The sequence below is a fragment of the Nesoenas mayeri genome, assembly GCF_963082525.1.
Source record: "Nesoenas mayeri genome assembly, chromosome: 12".
In the NCBI taxonomy this organism is placed as follows: Eukaryota; Metazoa; Chordata; class Aves; order Columbiformes; family Columbidae; genus Nesoenas; species Nesoenas mayeri.
The window spans coordinates 14,853,485-14,867,989 of NC_137547.1; the positions used below are offsets into that span (position 1 = coordinate 14,853,485).

General features: G+C 39.6%; 1 protein-coding gene across 4 annotated transcripts in view; it reads right to left on the bottom strand.

Annotated features, from left to right (window-relative positions):
• RSPRY1 (ring finger and SPRY domain containing 1) overlaps positions 1-14,505 on the bottom strand; it is a 37,983-nt gene continuing 23,478 nt past the window's right edge. For all 4 annotated transcript variants that reach the window (XM_080351789.1, XM_080351786.1, XM_080351788.1 and 1 more), the window contains 10 exons: positions 13,019-13,077; positions 12,592-12,658; positions 11,706-11,837; positions 10,403-10,518; positions 9,523-9,666; positions 7,415-7,526; positions 6,331-6,433; positions 4,696-4,848; positions 3,578-3,682; positions 1-2,612 (listed from right to left, as the gene is read on the bottom strand). In XM_080351789.1, coding sequence (XP_080207915.1) covers positions 2,516-2,612; positions 3,578-3,682; positions 4,696-4,848; positions 6,331-6,433; positions 7,415-7,526; positions 9,523-9,666; positions 10,403-10,518; positions 11,706-11,837; positions 12,592-12,658; positions 13,019-13,077 — 1,088 coding nt within the window. In that variant the 3' untranslated portion in view covers positions 1-2,515. The remainder of the gene's footprint in view (positions 2,613-3,577; positions 3,683-4,695; positions 4,849-6,330; positions 6,434-7,414; positions 7,527-9,522; positions 9,667-10,402; positions 10,519-11,705; positions 11,838-12,591; positions 12,659-13,018; positions 13,078-14,505) is intronic.

Below are 14,505 nucleotides of genomic sequence, written 5' to 3' on the forward strand. Positions count from 1 at the left end.
GACAACTTTGCTACAATTCATTTCCCACCCTGAGGGCCAGGGGAGCAGCACCTGCCCTCCCCAGCGCCTTCAGGGGGTGAGGGACCCAGGGTGCCACCAGCCATGGAGGATCCAGCCTTACAAAGACACCCCCAGCGTGGATTGGAGCAGAAAGCCAGTCAAGTTGTACAGTCTTTCCATTTGTGAAATGAACCGGACAGTTCTCTGCAATACAGCTTGCTCCTCCAGCACCATTGGCTTCCTCTGCCCAGCACCAGCTGCACGGAAGACGGTCTGGGGCAAAATTTTCCAAAGCATTTGCATCTTTTCAACGAAGAATGCAGGCACTTAGTCCCACATCCACAAAGGCACCGAGGCTCTTGGGTCACTTCCATGTCACAGGGACACCAGACACCTGGAAGCCTTTGTGGACCTGGGCCTTAAGAGCTTAATCTCACACAGCAGTTGATACAAATCCCAGGCACTTCTGAAAATTTTACCTCAGTTAATCCTGGCCAGGGAAACCAAAGCCCTAAAGTGATTAGAATCTATTAAGGCAGAGTTCAAAATGGTTCTGTCCTACCTCCTCCCTAAAGTATGGTTTGTATCTTGCACCTTAGAGATAAAAACCTGCAATTGCATTTGGAAGCATTTAAAACTTCAAGTGATTCTGAAATTCCAAGCTCCTTGGGGCAGTGATGGAGTTCATGTTTGCTGACTCAGCAGAGCAGGAAGGGACTCAGTCACAACTGGCAACAAGGATTTGCCAGTCTGACTTAATCACAACAGGCATCCAAGGTGGAAGAGAACTCATATTTCTGCAAAAAGACTAACCAATGCTCTATTTTGATTCAGTCTATCTTTGAAAAAAATAAAATCAACAAGAGAAAGATGGGCAGAACTTTCTTAACTCACACATTGTACTCCAGAGGTTCAATGGAGACACTTTTCCTTTTTATCACTGCATGGAATTCAGCTCCCTTGAGTTAGCAAAGGCAGGTGAAAGGAGTTCCTAGAGAGCTTAATTCCAGGCCCTGTGTGCAGAGCTCTCGGCCCCTGTTCAGGTCAGTAGGAAGGAGGAGTGCTCAGCACAAAGCAGCAGCTTTGCTAACAATTTATTGTACTATCAAGTACCTTAAAAATAAGATACATCACAGCATGAGAATTCACTACAACAGCCTCTGCTGTTGAATCACTGCCAAGAAGCTGGATGGTTTTGGTGTATGTTCTGTGTGAATTAGTAAAGTTCTACTATATTGCCAGATAATTAAAAAAAAACCCACCGAAAAACAACCTGTACAAGTCTTGGAAGAGACAGAGTCATATTCTCAGTTGGTGCAAAATAAGCATAACTCCACAGATTTTTGTGCTACTTCACTGACATCAGCTATGAACCCTGATTCCTTGTAGAAACCTAGTAAAACAGTCAAAAGCTGCCCGTTGAAATGCATCCTTAACATACAAACATCACAAATGTGTAATTAAAGTGGGGCAGAGATTCCCACTGTACAATCTCTACCAAAAATACAAAGTGTGGCCCCAAACCTGCTCAGCGCAGGACTGACATGTGGCAAGCAAGGTGCATTTTTAAGAGTTACAGAATAAGACTGAACTTGCTATCCAAATAACTTATTTTTTTAAGTAAACTGGCCCAAAATTTTCCTCCCATCTTTTAAGATAGCTCAATATTTCCAAAGTGAACATAACCTTCAAAAACAACACTTATTAAAAAAGATGTTTGATGATACCTTAAAAAATACCCAGAATATCAAATTAATTCCAGTCCAGCATTATAATTAGTTAAGAATACCTCCTGAAAACTATAACCTCACAAAAAAAATGTGGGTACAGAAGTTAAAAGCATCAGTAGCATTATGTACTTGAAAATACCGCCGATCTTTTAACATTTAAAAACAAATTGGAACATTCTTTGGAATCACCAAGTTATTAAAACATGTGAGTTTCTCTACAGTCTCCACACTGTCTTTTCAAATCAGTCTGTGCACAGATTAAGTCTTTGAGCAGTTTAATATCCACAGTCGGAAAACACAGTCTCTGACCAGCAGGAGGCTACATTAAACAGGAAAACATTGCCATTCTGTTTTTAGTACTGACTTCTGCCAAAAACAGACACTTTCAAGCACAAGACAGAACAGCCCTGTTTGGGGAGATTATTTTTTTCCTCCTCTTTTCTAAAATGCATTGTATGTGTACTTCCAGTGCAAATTATTTCAACACTTGCGACAGGCGAGAAGGGGAAAGAAGAGAGACGCTCTTCTATGGTGGTGCCTGGAGGAACCGATAGCCATAGCACGCTGACCTACCAGCTTTCCTTACTGTTGAAACCAGGTTCCATTGCTGGCAATGTGAAATAGCTTATTAAAGATTTCATTTTTAAGATAAATAGATTACAGTTTAGCATGAAATCTGGCTGTGGCTATCATTCGATGTGCGTGAAGACTGGTTAGAGATGCTTCCCCTTTCAGTACTGGTTGGGCTTCATTAAAAACAAGTCTGTGGTATTTCTCCACGTGTGTCATGAAATGTGAGAGATCTGTCTGACTCGGGTTTGTATTTCCTGTCGACACAAAGGGCAGGTCTCCAGTTGCAAGGCACACTCCATACACAGGTCACTGAAGGAGAAGAAAATTCAGTTAAAGCCTGCATTTACAGTATGGAAAACAACAACAATCAAAGCACTAAGCAGTTTAGAAACACTCAAGTCTTTGAGTGTGGAGATTAGGAATTGCAAGTCGGGTGTTGCAGATCCACAGGCTTTGAGGGGAGCTCCTGCTGCTCAGCATCTTACTGCCAGAGCAGTTGGTCAGGATTACACACGCAGGCTTTTGTTAATCTTAACACTTGCTCTAGTCTGGAGAAGAGCAGTCCCAGTGCCCTGTGTGAACCTGTCTCCACTTCTTATTGAGGCACACTGGGCTTGACTCTTTTTAGCTTTGCAGCACCCAGACACAAAACCCTTGGCAATGCTGCTTCCACAAGTGCTCAACCAACACTACAGAACTGGACTTCACTGGATTAATCTTCTAGCAGGCTACTTAAAGGCAGGAAAGTGCTATTATGGTATTACTCATACTGCTGTCCCGTTTTTAGCTTTTAGAGGAATTCTGTGACTTCAGATAATCTATTTATTTAACTTTTAATGAGCATTTGAGTGTACAATGCATTTTCTGCTCTCCTCATATGATGAGGATTTCACAGCACCAGTACAAAACAAGTAATTATCGACAATAATCATTGGTTTGGGATGAAGGTATTTGACTTAGTAGCCCAGGGGTAGCAGGGGTACATAGTCACAATACTTCCCCAACCTCAAACACACACATAGTTAGGGATTAAATCAGCTTGTGGCAGGGTGACAGGAAAGATGGGAATACTATGCTTAACTTCTGTCTATCGCATCCTTAAAAAAGGGATTGTTTCCTTTACGCTGGGAGTCTATCAAGATAAGCAAGGACTGCATCTGGCCCTACCTAAACTCAGTGTCAAATGAACTTCTTTTCTGTTTGTATTGGGGTTTTGGCATTTTTGCGTGTGTATTTTTTTTGTATGTGTGGGGTTTTTTTCTTAAAGCTTTTACCTGTGTCCACATGGCCTGAGTTCTGTGTCTGCTACCTCATCACAGCAAAGCGTGCAGCAGTTCTCTCGGATACTCACTTGCTTCAACAAAGCCAAGCGCCTGTGTCTGAAGAAAGAGACACCCCCCCGCAACGCACACGTTAGTTTAACTTGATAGATTAATAACTATCCCAAGTATTTGATCTTCTCTGCATAAATACAATATCAAACTTCAGACTTTGCCAACATGTGACTCTAATCCAAGTGTTTAGAAACAAAACTAAAAAATTCCTAAGATACTTAAGTACCTCAAATACACTTGATTGAGCAGCTCGATAATTCAAAACCAGTCTGCATTTTATTATAGCCAGAGGTACCCAGCTCAAACAAGCCACCACCCCCTTAATTCAAAGTAATAAAAGATTATTTCAACCACATACATCAGAACCACTCTAGAGGCCCATCTTTAGACAAAGCTGCAAATCTGGGGTACACTATATCCCAGATTACACTGTATACTGTTTCTGTTTGTGTTCCAGAAAGTTATTTTATTACTAATAACCTAAACCAGAAAAACTGTTAAGTTTTAATTCCTGCCAGAAATTTGGTAAGTTAAAGAGAAATGTATCCAAACCTGTTTCTATCTGGCTTGATTTATATTTAGGTGGGAAAGCACTTCAAAATTTAATAACCTTTGTCAGTAGTATCATTCACAAATGGGGAAATTTCCATCTGGAAAGGACACCTGAAGTCTTAAAATCATTCAGCACCTCCATGCTGCCAACATCACAAATTAGGTCAATTTTAAATAAGACTGTACCTCCTCAATCAACCACATCATTTTAAGGCAGCAGGAAGCATTTTTACTAAAAACAGTTTACTATGCAGTACTAGTTAATTTACCTTAATATTACAAATATTACAAAAAAAAAGATTTTAACTTAATAGAGTTCGGTTGTGTATCTCCTGCCCTACTCTTTAAGTTGCACAGGAACCTATGGTCTAATCCATTCCTGAAAGAGACCTATGGAGGTGTGACCCCATAAAAGAAAACTTTGCTCAGTACAACATAGAACTATGCAACTCAGAAGTGAAACATTTTGTTTGTGTGCAAACACACAAGTTAGACAGAAGGGTTACCTGGGCAAAATGATTTTCTCCTCTGCTGTTAGAAAGGCATAATCATTAAAGGTGCTAAACTTCATTGATGGGGGGTACTTGAAAGGTTTTGCCCCAAAGTTGAACTCACATTGTTGATAGGACATGAAACTAGCTGCAGCAAAGAAGCCAGATCTGCAATATGATAAAACCCAGACATTTTAGAAGTATTAAATAGAGCTTTCCAGACACGTTACTGCTGTTACCAGACAAAAATATACCCTGAAACAAAGAGAAGTTCCTGCAGTAGAAGTGTTCTACAGCTAATTGGGAGAAAAGCCTCTAACACATCCAGTTTCAGCTGCATACACTTCCCTTGTTCAGTTCTGAACTTCTGAATTTACTGTCAGGGTCTGAGTTTACTACTCAGACAGCCAATAAAGGCTCCATACTCTACAACTAGGATTAGTCACACTTACACTAAGAGCAGACACATAGATCTGACCAGCCCACAACCTGATCCTCTTTACACCAATCAGCTCCGATATCTCCTTCAGCACTAGAAAAAGGATTTTTCTTCCACACAACTGCCATTTAGTGGAGCTGTGGAGAGCAGCACTAACTGCAAGGGACACCACCATGTCCACTGCTCCTGCTGCTTTTTGAGCAGCCAGAAATCCGGGGAACTTGCAACTCTTGTGCACTTGTTGTGTGGGAGCTGTGCAGGATGAGTCCAGGTCTGAGCTATCTGAGCATAGTGCCCATCTGCTCCTCCTTGCAGGATTACCTCAGGACAGCTGTCTTTTCTTCACAGCCACCTTGTAAAAACACTATCACCTCCTTCAGTGTTATTTACTGAAAGGGCCCAAATTGACAAATACTCCAAGTTCTAAGCAAGGAACAGAATCTGTTGAGTATATAAAATGATGTACTGCACATAAACAAAGTACAGCAAGCTGAACAGACATGATATTCTCCACTACTTTAAACTGAACTACTATTTTGCTTCAACTTCATTTTGAGTGGAAAACATGACTGAAATTAGTAGTACAGCAGTATTCATTTACATTGCACTGTAATGTTTAATTAAACTGCATAGCGGGGCTCTCAAGTATCACACCAGCTTATCTTTTCAGAAATAAAAGGCTGAACTTCTCCATGAGAGTCAGAGGAATTTACCATGTGTTAATTGTAACAGAGTTGGCAAAATAAGCCTGACACTTTTTCTGTAACACTACCAATAAATGTCCTCCCATGAATATTCAAGATGGTGCTACAGGAACTGGCCCCAGTGAGCAGCAGTAACTTATTACACACTCTTCAGCATTTAGAGGACCAAAGCTTTATTTTTTAAAATATAAAAAAGTCCTCAAGCACCACCAGAAATTTGTTCATCTCTGCTACCGTGTCATTCTGCTTCAATGCTGTGCTGGTTTAACACCAGAAAACATCAAGCTGAACCAACCTTTGGAAGGCCCAAAGTATTTTGGACCCTGAAATCCTCCTGTAGTGTTATATCCTTCTCGCTGTTTTCTAAGCAACTTTCAACTGGGGAACCTGCTTAATGATGGCTTCAGGTAAGCAAATACGAATTTACATCTCAAATGGGAAACACTTCATATAATTAAAACAATTACCCATACAGGTCACTGTCTTTCCAAATGAATAAATACTTACACAGCAGATGAAAATACTTGCTTCTCAGCAGGAAGCTGGTTTCCATTTAAATAGAAGATCATCTGCTTTTCGTGCAAGTCTAGTAGAAATCCTATTGTGTCTCCTTACATGCAAAACAAAGATAATTTAAAGATTTCACTTCTGTTAAATGCCAACAGCTGAAGCAACTATTGTTTTAAGTATCATGTATCTCACTATGAGCTGTCTGACTTAAAAAGAAAGGAAGAAACATTGATACAGACAGTAACTGAAGAAAAAAACAACATACAGGACAAAATAGTAAAAAAAAATTAAGACATTTTAGTATGCCAGAGCTTTGATTCTACATAGTTTGAAAGTATTGCAGAATATTGGCCAAAGCCAGAAGAAAGCTGCACTCTGTCTCTCCTTGGCTATTTTACACCTGCTGAAGATATCCTCAGAACACATAGCTGGTAAAGTCTAAGTTTCTAATGTGCTTTGCTGTTTATTTTTAAGAGGTGTTTTAATTTAGCCATTGGGATAAATTTTTAACAGAAGGTGGCACAGTTCACACAAGTGTGGCATGTGCAGACTCCTACCAAGATCTCACAGCTGAGATCAAGAACAGAACTTTGCTGTCCAAGTAGTTATTGAAGAATTGAAAGTAAGACAGTGCAACTCCTCCTTAAAAAAATAAAAATCTAATTCAGAGATCAAGCTTCTTTCCCCTTCTCTAAAATAACTCTTTGAACTCAGAAAGGAAGATGTCAGCCCCTTTTTGTAGGGCTGCAAACATCTAGAAAAACATCTCAGGATTAAATGTCCACCTATGTAAGTTAGTGCTACAATTTGTACTCTGCCTATGAAAAGAAAAAAACAAACAAAATGACAAGATTCTTTTTACGTAGATCGTGGAACAAGAGTGTGGTGCCCACTCTGTACATTTAAACCACTGCAAATGCTAGTAAAGGCACAATAATTATTAAACCTTTAGTGCCACCAGAATTAGGCAGTAACTGCTCTGCTCCCACCTACTAACAAACTGTTTTCTAGACACTTGCAAGAGGAAAAAGTCCTGTGCAGAAATACAGTTAGGATAAACAATAGAAGATGGACCAAATACCTTCTTTCCAACAGGGATGGGAATGTGGTTTACTTCTGGCATTATACCAAATCAGCTGCCTGCACCCATCGTACGCACAGGAGTACTCATCGTCCCCAATGCCATAACCTTCCTTTAGAGACAGAGTAAAGAAGTTCAGTCCATGGCCGTTCCTCATGCAGAAGGGTAAAGCTTATTTTCATTCAACTAAACCATTCAGCCAAGAGCAGGAAAGGTTCTCCCACCCCCATGAAGATTATTTTTTTCAAACTAGTCTTAGTTTTGTTTTCACATCAAAAAGGATTTGTTGGGGTGGTGAGGTGGGGAAGATGGGGATATTGTCTCCAAAGTAGTTTTCATTTGCTGTGAGCTCAAATCACTCCTATTAAAGTCATTAAAAATCAGAAAGCTAGGAAGTACCCAAATAGCTAACATTTTACATCTTAAACCACAGAGGCATAACCGCTCTCTTATATTGAAGTCCTAGTACCAGACTTGTAATACCTTCCCCCACTAGATATTGGAGTGCCACCAGAACACACAGTACATAGAGAACACACACATAGTCCCTTCAACTGAATTTGTTGCATATTGTGTTCCTTGCAGTGCCAGCCTCCCTCAGTTTGTGAAAAGGTTTTATCAAGTGATATCACCAAGGCCCAAGACAAATGCAAAACTAAAAGTTCCACAGTAGGAGAAGAATTCGTCATAGGAAAGCCCAAACATGAAACCCAAAAGCATTATGGTAGGTAACTTCCTCAAACTCAGCATGGTTAGTCTAGAGTGCAAATACTAGATAGACAGTGTCTGATTACACAAGCCTCAGACGTCCCAAATTAAAGCTGAGCCCAGATAATAGGTGTTTAATGTCCACTTAGGACTAGTCTTTTTGTTACACACGCTGTAAATAAAAAAAGTATATAGCTACTCTGCTGATGCTGTGATATATCCAGAAGATAATATCCTTGTATTTCAGGCAGACACCAAATGAACTTAAAAAGTAACATTTAGCCACCAGCAAGAGTTGTAGCAACAGAAAATCACCCTGCTGAGAGCTGTGAAGTCTCTTATTTTGATGCCTTGAACAGGAAGCCCAGACAGAAAAATACATATACACCAATCTCCTTAACAGTAAGTGAGGAAAAAAGAAATCTTTTAAGCCTCTTAGCAGTCTAAAGGCAGACACACAGCCTTTTATTTCAAACAGTTTCCGTTACACTCAATGTCTACAATGCCCGTGCTCAGGACAGGTCTGCATGGGATTTTTGTCTGGTTGTGGTGCGTGCTTTTTTTTTTAAAATTTCAATCACATTTGCGATTCCATGCTAGAAAAGCGTGACTGGACTTTGGATGTGATGTCAAGATACATGCATATTATACATCAGCAGAGGACAATGCTATTTACATGAATAATTAGAAAAGAATGGAGCCAAGACCACTGAACTCACAGGAAGGCTTAAGTTAAATGGTGAGAAAAGCTACTCTCCCATTCCTGTTAGGTTTTTTGCCACTGGTGTTTTGTTAAATCTTTTTGTAAACATTATTTTTAATTAAAAAGAAGATGTCACATACTCAAATCATACCATATTACTGCTACCAGCATATCCAATGATATCATGCTATCCCCAAATCCATTTAAATAACTATTTTCCTAGGAAAGTTAATTTAATAGGAAAGTGTGTTAAAGAGGGTAATCAAATGGCTGCTTTGTGACCAGTGTAAAAGTGAGTGCAAGATAATCTGCTAGTTCTTAGTGAGCAACTGTTTACTTCACAAAAACAGACAGTAACCACCGCTGTTATCTAAAAAATTTCTAAGAAGAGACTAAGCCACAAGAAATGAGCCATTTCCCTGTAGCTTCCAGACAACAGCAAGTAGATTACAAGCTGTCACTGCTGGCAGCTGTGTGTGACTTGCCTGCACAGTGTCAGTCTGTAGCAGTGACAATACGGCCTTTTCTTGTACCACTGACTTCAGCAAAAAAAGCTTCACGAAAGTACAGTAAAATTGAAGGAAACATGCAAGTGCTCTAATACTACCAGAGAATAACCAGAGCTATTTTCAAAGGTGCTGCAAATAGAAGAATACTGAAGCGACATCATCAGCTAGATGCCATTGCATATACTCACGTGATTGAGAAATTTGCTGTCTTTGGTAGCCCATCCTATCTGCATCACTCCCGAAGTAACAACTGTAACTTCATAGTACCAAACTCCAGAATCAACACAGAACGTACATCTAACACTTTCAAAGGACGAGGCATCACATCGAGCCTACCAAAACCAAACAAAAAATTAAGTTTCTACAAAATTAGTACTCTGATAATCCGCTTTCTTCCCTGAATCAAATTTCTTGCATGTAAGAATACATCAAGATAATTTTAGAGGCATTTCAGGCAGAAAGTGACCTCTCTTTATAGCAATAATTGTCACACAAACTAATGAGTAGGCAAGACTGAAAATTGTTCAGTGGTAAGCCACAGAGGAAAAAAAAAATAGAGAGTTTACAGAGCCAATTTAAAGACTAAGACAACCTGGCCAGGAAGACCTCAGTCATTGTTTGTGAGCTGACTCCTGGTACAAAGGATGGAGAGGTGCTCTATGTTATGTGAATTAGAAAAAGTAATGGAGGAAGACTGAAAAACACAGAGCTGAGACAAAAGTCCCACTGCTTTGGGCTTTTCAAGACTACACAGGACAAACAATAGGGATTATACTTTGTGAGTAATTTTAGTCAAAATGAGTGAAAAGCCAGCTGACTCTTAAGAATCCTCCTCACTTTTCTGAAGTTTTGGGGCACAGATGGGGTGTTACTGTAAATATGTCTACAATTGAGATCAGTGTAGCAATGTTATAACCCTCTGAGAAAGCAAGTTTTCTATAGAAAGCTGTCAGAAAGCATTTTATTTATTCCAGGAAAACAGAGGAGCAAGCAGCGAACAAAGATACTTACAACCTGCCTTTTTCTTCAGACTCCTTTTTAGGTTGAAATAATGAAGTGACATCCTACCTCTAATCCACGTGGCGAGATCTTCAGGTATTCACTGACATCATTACTGTTCAGCATAGCCCTGATGTTGGTCAAGTCAACCTTTTCATATGTAAACTGCCTCCCTTCTTTTAAAACTGCAAAATAAAACTAGTCTTACTCACTGCTGCAGCAAAACTTTATTTTAAACATGTAATACAGCGGCAATCTCTTCAGGATCCAGTTAATTTTTGGCATAACTGAATGAAATATTGACATTTTGCCTGCATAAAACTAGCAGAACCTCCAGTACACTGTGTATTGAATATCCTCTAAACATCAGAACACAAGCTATACCTCTGACTGGAGCTCCTACAGTTTAATTGCTGCTTTCAGGAAACCCACAGGCAAATATAAGACATCCAAGTTCATACCAAGATGCCAATGTTTAATGATTTACCACTGTATTAGAAAAACTCTGCCCAATTGAATATGCTGATTCACCACCGTGGAAAAGATTTTGGGGGTGTGGAAGAAGGGGAAATCAAGAATTTAAAGTTTTTTACCCTCTCATTTTCAGGTAGGCATTGAACTTGAAATGAGCCAAAGCAGCTCCTTCTCCCTTCATCCCCTTTTCACATGGAAGGATCAGAAGCATTTATGTCGCCAGGTGACACATGCACATTAATTTACCAGAGATCTTAGCACAGGACTCTTCATGTATCCCAAACTTGCCTTAACACTATACAGATGTTTACTGAACACAACTGACACTGGCCATCCATAAGCTGGCTACAGCCCGATAACACCCAACAAGACTTTTTACCCACATTTATCCAACAGGTATTAGAAACTACAAGGTCCTTAGAGCTGCTGCACCCTTGAAATCACAACTAAAGCAAATGTGATGATTTTTAGTCATCCAAAAGGATAGATTTAAGAAGTCTTTAATTTAATAATTCTTTCAGACTGCACTGCTGGGTTACAATCACAATAGTGACCGTCACCAGGATATATCAGTAATCCAGCTGTTCTACAGAGGGACTGCACTACTTTGCTACTCAGCATGGCTGCTGAAGCGTGGGTTACAGCAGATATGGTGCAAAGAAAAATTTTCATTGCAGCTCCAACTTGCAGAATACAAACTGCTTCCTTTCACAAACATTTTCCTTGCCAAAATTTCTTTCCATGCAATTACACTGGATTTGCATTGGAAGGACAATGATTACAAATGCAGTCAGGTATATTTACAATCAGTGCTTATACAAAACAAACACAAATTAGCCCCCCATCTCTTTGGAGAAGTGATTAATATTAAGTGGATCCATCCCTTCATTGTACCTACACAGATTGTCTAAACTCCACTGGGCGCAGAATCCAACCTGGCGCTTTAAATAGTCTGGATTATCTGTCCATTTCTCTAGCAAGATCAGCTGGTCACTAATGCACGTTTCAGAAACTGTCATTTTATTTTCACCTGCAATTTAAGAGGAAAAAAAAAATTGCTATAAATTAGGGATAAGTTCAGTTAAAAACAGTAACATTCTACAAAAGCAGTAGAACCCCCACTCTACCTCTAAACCTCAGTATTACAAACAGCATGGAATTCTTTCCCCAAGCAGACATGGAGTTAACTTCACAGTCAGATATATAGCTTCTCAGCACGGAGCTGCATCAAGAGGCGATTAGATCACGGCTGTTCTCCACCTCTCCAATACAGAGTTATTTCTCTTCAAGCAACAAAGGTCTCATGTCATAAGTCTTTATGTAGCAATTTCTAAGCTGAGAAGGAGGGAATGTCAGCAAATCTCCTAAAGGTTTGTGGGTGGGGTGTCATTAAGGAATAAATACTTTTTCCTGCCTGCATACACCCGATCATAGCTGTTCTCCATCTCTAATACACATTTATTTCAGTGACAAAGGCCTCATCTTTAAGTCTTTTTGTAGCAATTTCTAACTGAGGACAACCAACTGCACTGAGTTTCAGCAAATATCTCAAGGGTTTTGAGGGGTGGAGGGGTGTTGCTAAAGCAATAAATATTTCTTCTTGCCTGTAAATGGAAAAACATTTCTCTTCTACATTTGTCTTCTCAGCAATCCAGTCTCTTTCACACTCCTGAGTGCGATCAGATGAATCAAGTGACAATCGTGCAACACAGTATGTTAACATAGTATGCAACATAGTATGTTAAGAGCACCATATAAGTATATATATAAAAGCCAATACTTACTTGTTTGTGCAAACTTCTCCAATGCTATTAGTGCAAAAAGCATCACCGTCGGATGAGACTGGAAGTTCTAAACATGGGCAGTACGAAAAGTTGTTTAATAAATACCCAGCACAGATGGACAGGAAAAGCTGTTAGTCTGTCACAGGATGCTTTAGGTTGACAAGGACCTCTAAAGGTCACCGTGTCCACCCTCCTGTTGAGAGCTGGTTTGAGTAGATCAGGCTGCTCAGTGCCTTGTGCTACTGACTTATAGTTATCTCAAAGGATGGAGATTCCACAGACTCTCTGGAATCTTGACTTTCTGTAATATACATTACCAGTATTTACCAAACATGACCCTAACTTTTCAGAATAATAATAATAATAAAAACCCCCTGCATTATAATTGCTATGTATAGGTACATATAAAAAGTTCAAAGACACTTACCAAGCTGTGAAGTAAATATTCCAATATGCCTGGGCTGAGTAAGCCTATGCTTGCAGGACCTACAAGAACATTAAAAATTAAATCCATCCATGGGAACTACCATATACTCATCATTGCACAGAACTTTAAGATAAGGAAACAAGGAACATCCAAGCACTATGCAGCAAAGCAGAACTACAATATAGATCAATTATCATTGTTCCCAGTCAAATATTTGCTACACATTTAATAAGTACACAGTTACTGCCAAATTACAAACATATTCAGTTTATCTACTGTAAATGGGTTTTTCAAGTCAAGACGCCATCAGCCTCTGCTTAGTATTCTCAAGCTCATTACTTTTGAAAGGAGACTGGCTCCCCTTTACTTCCAGAGTTGAAGTACAAAGGCCAGCTCCGTTTCAAAGCCCAAAAAAAGCAAAACGGACCATCAAATATGGGCTATTTGATAGTTAATTATACAATATGCAGCAGCACCATGGCAAGCAGCCAATTAAGAAAAAAAAAGCCCTGAAATACTGTCTGCTTAATCAAGAGCAAGATACTGGAAGAGCAGATATTTAGATACAAGAAGGAAATTCTTCCCCATGAGGGTGGTGAGGCCCTGGCACAAGCTGCCCAGAGAAGCTGTGGATGCCACATCCCTGGGAGTGTCCAAGGTCAGGCTGGACGGGGCTCTGAGCAACCTGCTGTAGTGGAAGATGTGCCTGCCCGAGGCAGAGGGGTTGGAACTAGACTAGCTTTAAAAGGTCCTTTCCAACCCCAAACCATTCTATGATTCTATGATATAGGGAATCAAACTCTGGCATCTACAAACTCTAACAAATTGCAAAGCGTTCCAACACACCACTGATTTGCCGCCTGAGCTGATACAATGAGAACTGTTCCAAGACAAAAGCAGATACAGGATCTCATTCCTATTTAGTATAACAGAGTATTATAGTACAAAAATGCATCCAGTCCTTGCTCTTTTAACTACTTTTTAATAACCATTAGGTGATACCAGACAATCGCCTTTTCTTCCTTTTCCTGTATGCTTTCAGAAAAGGAAAAAAAAAACTAGATACAAAACCAACCATCAGCGGGAAGGAAACTTAATCAGCTTCCAACAGGCTACTAGAAATGACAGGGAATATAAAATTCTATGAGAAAAGTCACCCTAAAATAGAATCCCAGCAATTTTAAGTAATACAGAAGAGAGAATCTTTTCAGCTAACTACAATAGAACAATACATCTTTAGCAGAAAGAGCATCTTTCTTTTTTGTTTCTATACAGCCTCCAAGACTACTAATTTGATACTCCTGCCTACTGGCTAAAGAACTATGTGTTCTCAGTCATTCACACACAGTAGGTCTACAGAAAAGACCAATTACAATTGCTAAGGCAATATACCACAAACAAACACTGATCAACAATCACTAACCATACACCAGAAAGATTTGGTCTTTTTAAGTATCTGGGATTGTGAATGGCTCATTCAGAACAAG